The 11463-nt window shown below is 36.5% G+C and overlaps 1 protein-coding gene across 1 annotated transcript; it reads left to right on the top strand.

The window, feature by feature from the left end:
• The first annotated feature begins 5699 nt into the window (after window positions 1-5699).
• LOC132546341 (zinc finger protein 271-like) lies at window positions 5700-11237 on the top strand. Its single transcript, XM_060210052.1, has 4 exons — window positions 5700-5741; window positions 6416-6481; window positions 7148-8013; window positions 8431-11237. The coding sequence occupies exons 3-4, from the start codon at window positions 7293-7295 to the stop codon at window positions 10737-10739; spliced, it is 3030 nt and encodes a 1009-aa protein (XP_060066035.1). The 5' UTR covers window positions 5700-5741; window positions 6416-6481; window positions 7148-7292; the 3' UTR covers window positions 10740-11237.
• Window positions 11238-11463: the final 226 nt, after the last annotated feature.

Below are 11463 nucleotides of genomic sequence, written 5' to 3'. Positions count from 1 at the left end.
TTTATGCTATTTCTTAATTTATGTGAACTTAATTGATATTCCTACTTGTAAGTGGAGGTATGGTAAATGTCATCTTCTTTGTAACATACATTTGTATATTATCATGTAATTAGTCGGCTGTCTTTCATTATCACTTACAGCTAGAAAGGGAAAACTAATACAATATTTGTGATCGAATGGTCGACCCCGTGAAAATTCGACTGTCGATTGTCTTAGTAAATATTATCATATAAAATGCAACTGTATATTTAGAGGTATATAACTTTATGTATAGACTACGAGTGTGAATAACAGCTCATGTCCACCACTTCCACTCACATCGTTGTGTACCTAAGCTACAGTAATATATAACACAGAGTTGTCTGTTACTCTGACCCGATAACATGTGCTAATTGGTTTGAATATGTAAAGTATTTTTGAAATAATGTAGTGTTTTCCCTGAAAATTAATGGAAAAAACTGTCATGTATATATTTGATAACCGCCGGGTGGTCGGGTGGCGCAGTGGTAACGTACTCGCCGACCGGGGTTCGATTCCCGGAACGGACGTGAAAAGGTAAGGGGTCACCTGCCCGACCACGTGGGTTTTCCCCGGGTACTCCGGTTTCCTCCCACAATAAGACCCCTCGCCCGCTTACATCCGGGCCAACAAGAGTGATTAGTATAAGTTGACATAATTTGTTTCGCAATTGTTGTAAAATAAATAAAGTTTATATTTATGATATCCGCCTTACCACCAGTGATCAGACACCGACATACAAATGATCGATTCTGTAAATTCCAGATGGAAGACATAAGCATTTGAATATAATTAATTGAAATTACCTTTTAGAATTCGCCGTAATGGATTTTTCCCCATTTCACTGTTGGTCATATTAAAGTCTTTGACCTCGACATTTGACCTAGAAATATCGGTTTGTTAAATATTTCAATTTTTGACTTGACCTTATTATACATGATGACTGACGTTAAGTCGGGTGGATTTTTGACTTGACATTATTATACATGATGACTGACGTTAAGTCGGGTGGATTTTTGACTTGACATTATTATACATGATGACTGACGTTAAGTCGGGTGGATTTTTGACTTGACATTATTATACATGATGACTGACGTTAAGTCGGGTGGATTTTTGACTTGACATTATTATACATGATGACTGACGTTAAGTCGGGTTTATTATACATGATGACTGACGTTAAGTCGGGTGGATTTTTGACTTGACATTATTATACATGATGACTGACGTTAAGTCGGGTGGATTTTTGACTTGACATTATTATACATGATGACTGACGTTAAGTCGGGTGGATTTTTGACTTGACATTATTATACATGATGACTGACGTTAAGTCGGGTGGATTTTTGACTTGACATTATACATGATGACTGACGTTAAGTCGGGTGGATTTTTGACTTGACATTATTATACATGATGACTGACGTTAAGTCGGGTGGATTTTTGACTTGACATTATTATACATGATGACTGACGTTAAGTCGGGTGGATTTTTGACTTGACATTATTATACATGATGACTGACGTTAAGTCGGGTGGATTTTTGACTTGACATTATTATACATGATGACTGACGTTAAGTCGGGTGGATTTTTGACTTGACATTATTATACATGATGACTGACGTTAAGTCGGGTGGATTTTTGACTTGACATCATTATACATGATGACTGACGTTAAGTCGGGTGGATTTTTGACTTGACATCATTATACATGATGACTGACGTTAAGTCGGGTGGATTTTCATTTCGATTCAGTCAATTATGCTTCGTTGTAATATAAGAAAATAATTAACGACAATAAGTTGGATGTAGTAAAGATGTCATCACTTATCAGTAAAAATAGATTATTTTTCATTTCCATTATCGTATACGATCAGAATAAAAAATTTACCGAAAGGAACCGCACAATTTTCCAGGTGAGTTATAACGTGGTATACAAAGTATAGAAACCTCGGGCTCTACAGTTCCACTTAACCATAAACGGGTTATTTCGAGATTATTATATAAACCCGCTAGGAAAGCCTTGTTTTATCTCAATATCTTGACATGTAATTGTGTTGTTCAAACGAGAAACGGACCTATCATCAAACTTTATTTTCACCGATTTGGGGATATTTAGATACAGAAAGTATACATAATAAAGAAATTTACAATGTTTTACGAAATGAGAACGTTATAATTCTTTAACACGTTAACACAGTTCGTATTATCGCACGATAGCAAATTCTTTTATATATATACATATAGGATATCTAATAGTGTCTTCTGTAATAACAAATATACTTCACTAGTGTGGCTAATATTTTGGTATCTTTCACGAGTGCGAATCCTCAAAGTGATATTTTTCACTAGCATTAGGAATTAACTGGAATTAACTTTTTTCACTAAGTTTCCAACATTACTTTCGCCTGTTAAACAGTTATCTACGTCGATACCAAGATAGCACACTTGATTTGAGAATTCACGGTTATATCAAATAGGTTAATTTTGCTAAGTTGACACGTGAAAATTGCCAATTCCTACGATAATTTTGCTTTAATTTCCCCACGATCTTTGTCGGAAAACAGAAATGCGCTATCGTCTGCGTAGAAAAGTAATTTGGAATCTTTACTAATGCTTAGTTCCATGTCATTGACATAACAGAGGAAAAGAAGGGGTCCCAAAATACTCCCCTGGGGTACCCCACATGTACCCCACATACCCCACATGTAACTTTTTGAGACGAAGATACAACATATTTAATAGAGACGATTTGGTATCTAGAAGACAGATATGAAGAAAACCAGGACGAACACTCAACCCCTATTGCCTTCAATTTGTCACATGAAATTATATGGTCGACAGTGTCGAACGCTTTCTGTAGATCCAACAATATCATGCCTGTATATAGGCCTTTTGACGATTGACACTTTAAATGATCAAACAGGTGTAACAGGGCCGTATCTGTAGAATAATGTCCTCTAAACCAAGATTGATGTTGGTACAATAAATTGTTATCCATCAGAAAAGTATTGAGTTGGGAATAAACTGATCTAATTAATATTTCTGACATAGTATTAAAAATACTTACCGGCATCTGTTCTAGATTTCTTTTTATAAATAGGTGTAACTCTTGCGGATTTCAGACTATCTGGTACAACCTAGAAAGAGAGGGATAGATTAATTACATGGTTAATTGGTGCAGTCAAGACGCTCGCGCCATCTTTAAGAAAACTGGCAGAAATATCATCTAAGCCAGTACTTTTGGACGGATTTAAATTTGTAAGTTGATTGAAAACGAAGCCATAGGTAACAGGTGTAAATGAAAATGTTGTATTACATTTGTTCCGATAAAATAATTGGAACAACTCTGAACAGGTGCCGTAAATTATTTTGGAAGTTTGGCAATTTAGCAACAGATGTTGCAGCAACATTTGTGTAAAACGTATTAAAATAATTTACGATAGTATTTGAATCATAACATAAAACATTATCTATTTCCAAGATGAAAATGAATAGACCTTTTTTGGAGCATGACCCATGTCCTCCAGTATACTCCATAGTGTTTAGGATTGTCTCTGTGTTCCGCTCGTTCGTCCATGTAATAGTTTTATTTAACAGTTTTAATCTCTCTTTGTATTTAGTTTCTGATTTTGCAAAACTCGATGTATGTTTCTTGTGTCCGTCTATCCTGTATTTATGTAGCAGTGTCTCGTTTTCTTAATATTTTCCAAAATCTCCCCATTCATCCATGGATCTGTCGTTTGCTTGATGGTATTTCCTTAAACAGCGCAAGATTGTCAATGATGGTATTTAATATTATTTCACTATGGCTGTTCCATGCTTCATTCACGTCTGTTATAGAAAGGAAAGAGAACCAATCAACATCTAGAAGTGTTTAAACAAAATCATCCTTGCTATAGTCTGTCATTGAACGTATTATCATAATGTTGTGACTTTTAAACGTAGGTTTCACAATTTTTCTCGTGCAAAATATGGTAAAATGGTCACTAAAACTAGTATGAAGATTACCATGTTGGGTTATTTTTTCAGGAAAATTACATAAAATATTATCAAAATATTTCTATTCTGATGGACGCAGATATTGAAATCACCCAAAATTATGAGTTCCTCCATAGGGTCTTTGTCATCTTTCAGGCTTCTGTAACAAACACCGACAACCATTGGTTTGGTTTCAGGTAATAAAATGTTAATCCAAGCAGACTCAGTTGTATCATTTGGTTTGTACTTTATTGTATCTGTCCCTTCTCACCGTAGTATAGTAGTTTATGTGTATCTCGTGAACCGTGACCATGTCGTCGAGCCAGGTTTCATTTACGACAAGTACAGCCGCACGTGTATTACGTGAGAGTGATCTCAATTCTGATATCTTCGGTAACAACGATTTACATCTATATGGACAAAATGAAGGCATTTTTTGTGGATTTTTTCAAAGTCATTGTCTTTGTTCTGCTCATTGGGTCCAGGGTGGGGATGAACGTCGCCACATTTTAATAAACATGTAAACAAAAGCGACAATTTTAATTTGTTTACCTTTTACGTGAGCTGTATTCCGTGATATCTTCGCTTCAGAATTTCAAGTTGTCCAAACACAGAATTTCTGAAGTTTTGGCTCTCAACGCCGATTATAGGTGGATACTTTGGTTTAAATAGTTGATTTTAAGTGAAATTTTCATTGTAATTTGATGTTTGCGTTCTTAAAAAGGTCAAAAGTGGGGAGAGTAAACAACAACCCACCTCTCCCCTCGGCCATAGTTGTAAACCTGACTTATCTTTTTTTTTTTTCATTTTCGTTCTGGTTTATTTTCATGTTACATATGAAGAAAAAATAATAGAAATCGATTTTGCATTTGGTCCCACTTTTCAAGAAATGTCACGCTCTCGAAGTGCGAAACGGGGATGTAACAAGAAACTCCGAAATACCATGTTATACTAAATATACGTTGGTGATAAGAGTAAACGTACTCTATATAAATCCCATTTACCTTGATATCATCAGTCTGGGTTGCTTAATTATGTTGAGTATGAGGGTTATAGTGATTCGAGCGTGCACGAAATGTGATTTTTAGGCTAAACGTACTCAGTACGTACAGCCTATTGCGACGGCCTTTCAGACAAAATTTACCGATCCTGGCCTTCTCATTGGCTGAAATATCGAAAAGAGTTAGAGTCCTCTAGTTAGATACTGGTATTTCATGCTGATTTAGGGAAAATTATATAAATACACAGTATATTAAGCCATAAGACGAACGAACGGTACATAGATAAAATACTCTCTCGTGTGAACAGGTCATAAGGTCACCTGGGACTTTCGAAATATTTAACTGGCCTAGCTATTTGAAAATAATGTAACTCAGACAATGAAATCCACTAGTGAATGCTTGGTATTTTTTTCACTTTTAAATTTGTTATTATGAGAATATTTAATTTACTAGATTTCAGTGTTGGAATCTGTTATCAAAAGATTAAAAAAATCTCATTCAAAATTAAGTTCATATGTAGTTGAATAATTTTAACCTTATTTGAAGGAAACACCAAACTCTGTTGATTTTAACGGCGATTTTATCCGCTGGGGTTCCGCTGAATTTGCGGTGTTCGCTATATGTCCGTTTTATTTGTATCTCATCGCATTTATGTAAATAATTTAACCAAGATGGCGTCAAAATGAACAAAGTGAAAACCAGACAATGTCCTGTGTTTCAAATGTACTGCACTAGGGTAAGTATCGAGTTAACAGTGTGATTTGAGATATCGAGTAGGTTAAACTTGTATTGATTTATCAGAAAGAAGCATCGAAGTACATTGTTAAACTCTCTAGTCAACTCCAGACTGGAAGTGGCGTTTACAGATTGCTGTGTCACCCGTTTTGACGGATCTGAATCCTTCGGATTTCCTAGCGAAACGAAGATTCATAGGTACATATATTTATTCTGACAAGGTACAGGAAATATGTACAGGATTAACAATCCTTTGATAGTTAGCTCTTTATACAATTTATACTAAAATAAAGTTCAGTTTTATTTTTTCTTTAAAATAATACTGTTGTGGCTGTTTCTTTAATGTTCATCAGGATTATATTCAAATTGTTTAACTGTCGTTGCATTTACAACATTAAATGGAAGACTGTTCCCAACATCTACGGTCCTCTCAGTGAACGAATATTTCCTTCAGTTCAATTTTGAAAATTCTTTATATATTTTGTAGTTATGTCCACGCGTGTACGACCCTTCGTAGACAGAAAACAAGTCTGCGACTTCTGAGCCATACAAAACGATCAGAATTCAAAAGGGAATGTCTGACAGTCATGACTGTGGCGGCAAATGAGTGCATATTTATGTATATCATAGTTACATTTAGTTCCAGTTACTTATGTTTATGTACGTAATTCACAGAGTGGCACATGAACTAGCGGACTGCTGGAATCAGAATGCAGAGACAATGAAATACTACGGACTGAAGTAAGTCTAAGTCTCAGGACATACAACATGCTATTTCCGGGCATGCCTAGGTGGAAAAAAATGTCAAATGGAAAAATTGATGTTAAGGTAAATGATGTAAAGTTAAATTTGTAGGAAACCTACAAACTCTCCCACGCGGTAACATGAATTTTAAGCTTACAGTAGCTGTATAGTCCTTTATCAAACTGGGGTTGACTGGAAGTGGCTTTTATGATATTCTTGAAGTTTAAAGCTATTTTTTGTGTGTTTATTCAGATTCGAGACTGTCCAAATAGTAATCTTTAACACAACGCAAAAATATTCCTGTGAAAATAGCAGGCCCCACGTTGTCAACTTCAACTGGACCATTTCAGCAAGGATTTATTTCTTATTTGATTTCGATCAAAACCTTTATATTGAGGTATTCTAATGGACAAAGATATCTGGCATGACCACATTGAGAAACTGTGTACTGACCTGAAAGATGCTTCAACTTTTCTGTGTTTTGTATGAAATTATTGTTCCTTTTTTCATCTTCATTAAAAAAATATTTTGCATATATATTTGGACAGAATGAGATGTTTAAGACTTTAAAACTTAAAGAAAAAAGAAAAAAAGAAAAAGATGAAATGTGAATCAGTTGCATGTTTTTAAAACTTCACAAAATATTTTTTTTATCTTTTGTAGGCAAGAGATGTATTCATCACTGGATTGACAGTGCCACATGTATGAGAATCGTTCAATCATGACAACAGGAAAACTTTAGCAAAGGACAAGTCTAGGTGTACCTGGTCACGGTTGATATCACCTCAATAAAAGAACAAACCCAGCCATGGATGACATATCAACTAGTATTGCAAGACTATCAGGGGACCATAATGAATGTGATATAAGTAAAATCATTGTGGAAAAAGATTCTGACCTCGACCATCTTGTTTCACTAGCAGATGACGACCAGCTGGAATCAGAACTGAAACAATATTCAAAATATGATGTAAAATCTCAATACACCAGTGTGGGGTCATTCAATATTGACATTGGATCAAATCAATTTCAAGCTGATGATCGATTGAGTATGTTAAATAGATCAATTGATGATAAAACAGTTAATAACATTGATGCTGTGATGAATGGAGATGCTGCGATTCTCTCAAAGCCTTACACAACATTGAAAAATGGATCAAAATTATATTGTGATCAGAATGGTGATTTTGGTGACGAAAGGCAGTCAGATACTTCTGATTACCTAGAGGATGAGTCAGAGGAGGAATCAGAGGATGTGGAGACAGAAAAGGATAACAATGAGGTGGTAGATGACAGGGGAGATGATAAAGAAAATGATATTGGTGGAAAAGATGGCATTGAGATGGTAGATAAAAGTGAAGGTGACGATGAAAATGTAGATAAAAGTGAAGATGACGATGAAAATGTAGATGGAAATGATGATAAGTACAATGAGACAGTAGATGATGGTACAAACGAGTTAACATCAGAATCTGATGTTGAGGAGGATGAAGAGACCAGTGCTACAGACATGTATATGGTGTTTACAGGTAAAAAACCTTAATGTAATGAGTAACATTTTTTTTAACTTATAAAGAATTTTATATTTATCCAGAAATAAGTCTATTTCAAAAAATAAGCCTACCTATATATATATATTGTATTCTGTAGCAGTACAAACAGATGCTTTCTCCGTTTAGTGTCAGGTAATAAGCCTCAGTTTGTACTGCAGTTATGCAATGAAGCAGTTTTGTCTTACAGGACTTCCAGAACTTGTCTTATATATCATCATCATCAGTTTGAGATTATTTTGCTTTCTGCCATTAAAAGCTGATGTCAACCATTTTCAAGAATCTATTTTGAATTGATAATTCAAAATGAGAATTTGACTCGGTACATTGTATATGTCAGTAAGCCATATTTGTCACCAGGTTTTATGATCGGTTTGTTGATTTTTTATTTTGTAGATGTCGAGGAGCAGGAAGGAATCCTATCTCCATCAATAATCAGAGGCGAACCTCTGATGGAGATATCTCCATCACTGATAGAGGGACCAGAGGGTGTAACAAACTCTACTACTGGTAACAAGTGTAGTCCAAACAATGGGGAGGTATTGGAGTCAACAGACGAAGAATTGTGCATACCTATATCTAGGGATGAGGTATGTGGGAATGTTCTTCAGACTGATGAGGACATAGAGAAGTCACAAGTAAGTGTTTTATCACCTATGGAGGACCGATACAATAACTGTGATGAGTGTGGCAAGTCCTTCAGTACAAAGAAGCAGTTGAAACGCCATCTCCGTACACACACTGGAGTAAAGCCATACAGCTGTGGGGTGTGTAAAAAAGGCTTCTTAGAATCAGCCAAGCTGTGGCGACATCTCAAAATACACAACGACTCTGGCATCAAACATTTCAGATGTGGTATTTGTGGTAAAGGATTCACCGAACTGAGAAGTCAACAGCAACATGAGAAGCTCCACACGGGGGAGACACCCTACAGATGTGAGGTCTGTGGTAAGGGATTTATAAGGGCTGGACATCTTCAGCGTCATTTTATGATTCACACTGGAGAGAAACCATTCAAGTGTGAAATCTGTGGCAAAGGTTTCAATGTGGCTGGAAACCTTCTACGCCACATGCGCGTTCATACAATGGAGAAATCATTTAAATGTGAGACATGTGGGAAAGCCTACAGGGATGAGGGGGACCTACAGCAGCATGTGAAAGTTCATGAGGGGGAGAAGGCATTTAACTGTGAGAAGTGTGGCAAAGGCTTCGACAAGGCACGATATCTACAATGTCATCTAAAGATTCATCTCGGTATCAAACCATATGAGTGTAATTTCTGTCAGAAATGTTTTAGTAAAGCAGATCATCTTGAAAGACATCTGACCACACATAACCCAAGTAAGGACAGGCCACACAAATGTGATACATGTGGGAAAAGGTTTGGGAAAGTTGACAGTTTGAAGTCACATCAGAGAATGCATACAGATAATAAACCATTTAAATGCAATGCATGTGAAAAAGAGTTTATTTTCTCTGGAGATCTACAGATACACTTACGTACGCACACAGGTGAAAAACCATATAGATGTGAACTCTGTGGTAAAGATTTCAGTCAAGCTGGAACACTCAAACGTCACGAACGCATACACACAGGTGAAAAACCGTACAAGTGTGATATCTGTGAGAAAATGTTTGCTAAATCTGGGGATGTAGAAAGGCATATAAGAACTCATACTGGTGAAAAACCGTACACATGTGATGTGTGTGGTAAGACGTTTAGTCAGGCGGGGACGCTCGGAAGGCATCAGTGGATACATACAGGGGAAAAACCGTACAAGTGTGATGTGTGTAATAAAGGTTTTATCAAGTCAGCTGATTTAATTCGACACATGACCACACACACAGGCGACAAACCGTTCAAATGTGATGTCTGTGGTAAGGGTTTGAGTGATCAGGTCACTTACACTGCACACATGAAGTTACATTCAGAAACAAAACCCTACAAATGTGATATTTGTGGTAAAGGCTTTACTGAAGCCTGTACCCTACAGGTTCATCTCCGTACCCACACCGGGGAAAAACCCTACAAATGTGACGTCTGTGGTAAAGGCTTCAACCAAGCAGGTACTGTACAGCGACACATGGTTATACATACAGGTGAAAAACCCCACAAGTGTGAGATCTGTGATCGTACCTTCAGTAAAGTTTGGGACTTGCGACGACATATAAGGACACATACAGGAGAAAAACCATACAAGTGTGAAATCTGTGGTAAAGGATTTAATCAGGCAGGCACTCTTCAGATCCACTCAAGGATACACACAGGGGAGAAACCTTACGAATGTACAATCTGTGAGAAAGGTTTCACTGAGGCTGGTCACTTAAGGACCCACATGCGTATCCATTCAGGGGTGAAACCATACAGCTGTGACATTTGTGGTAAGGGCTTCATAGGGTCAGGTAGTTTGAAGAAACATGTTCGAATACACACGGGAGAAAGACCATGTAAATGTGAAGTGTGTGGAAAGTCTTTCAGCCAGACCGGAACTCTACAGTCTCATCTCCGAACCCATACTGGAGAGAAACCTTATGTATGTCAGGTGTGTGGGAAGGGTTTCCGTGTCAGGGGCACATTACGACGACACAGGACTACACATACTAAAGAACAACTAGAGTCTGCCGAGGGGACTGACAAAGAATGTGTTAAACATGATGTGCTACAATTGATATTCCTACAACAGGAGACATCACTGAAAGGTTAAGAAGGGGAGGTAACTTGATCACAACAATCAGAGGGTGGAGGGTATTGTATAAAATCAGAGTCAGGGGAGATCACTCTGTCCAAAAAAACTGAATCAATGGAAGACACTCACTTTACGGATACAAAATCATAGTTACTGGGACATAATTATTTCTGAAGGGAAGTGTTTAAAATTATAAGCTACACAATTGTTAACCCTAATGAAATCATATTAAATTTTACAAATGAAGACAAACATTTGACCAATAGCCCGAATTCCTACTTGCAACATAAAGAAATAACAACAGTCTATACACTACAGTTTTGTTTCACATTCAAGATTATTGTGATGATAAAGGTGGACGCTACAAGTATAGTCTGATATATTGGTTATTGTTAGGATTAATCTGATTGAAATTAGGATCCTAAATCTTGCACCGCTGCTCTGTATAAAAAGTATCTTTACACACTGTCCTACATAGTGCCATACTGTCCTAAATAGTTACATACTGTCTTATATAGTTACTGTCCTATATAGTTACTGTCCTATATAGTTACTGTCCTATATAGTTACATACTGTCCTATATAGTTACATACTGTCTTATATAGTTACTGTCCTATACAGTTACATACTGTCCTATATAGTTACATACTGTCCTATATAGTTACTGTCCTACATAGTTACATACTGTCCTATATAGTTACATACTGTCCTATATAGTTACTGTCCTATATAGTTACATAC

The sequence above is a fragment of the Ylistrum balloti genome, unplaced genomic scaffold (assembly GCF_031769215.1).
Source record: "Ylistrum balloti isolate Yb309-2 unplaced genomic scaffold, AGI_CSIRO_Ybal_v1 Utg369884, whole genome shotgun sequence".
NCBI lineage: Eukaryota > Metazoa > Mollusca > Bivalvia > Pectinida > Pectinidae > Ylistrum > Ylistrum balloti.
The sequence above is the reverse complement of the archived record's forward strand: the minus strand, read 5'-3'. Positions and strand labels throughout refer to the sequence as shown.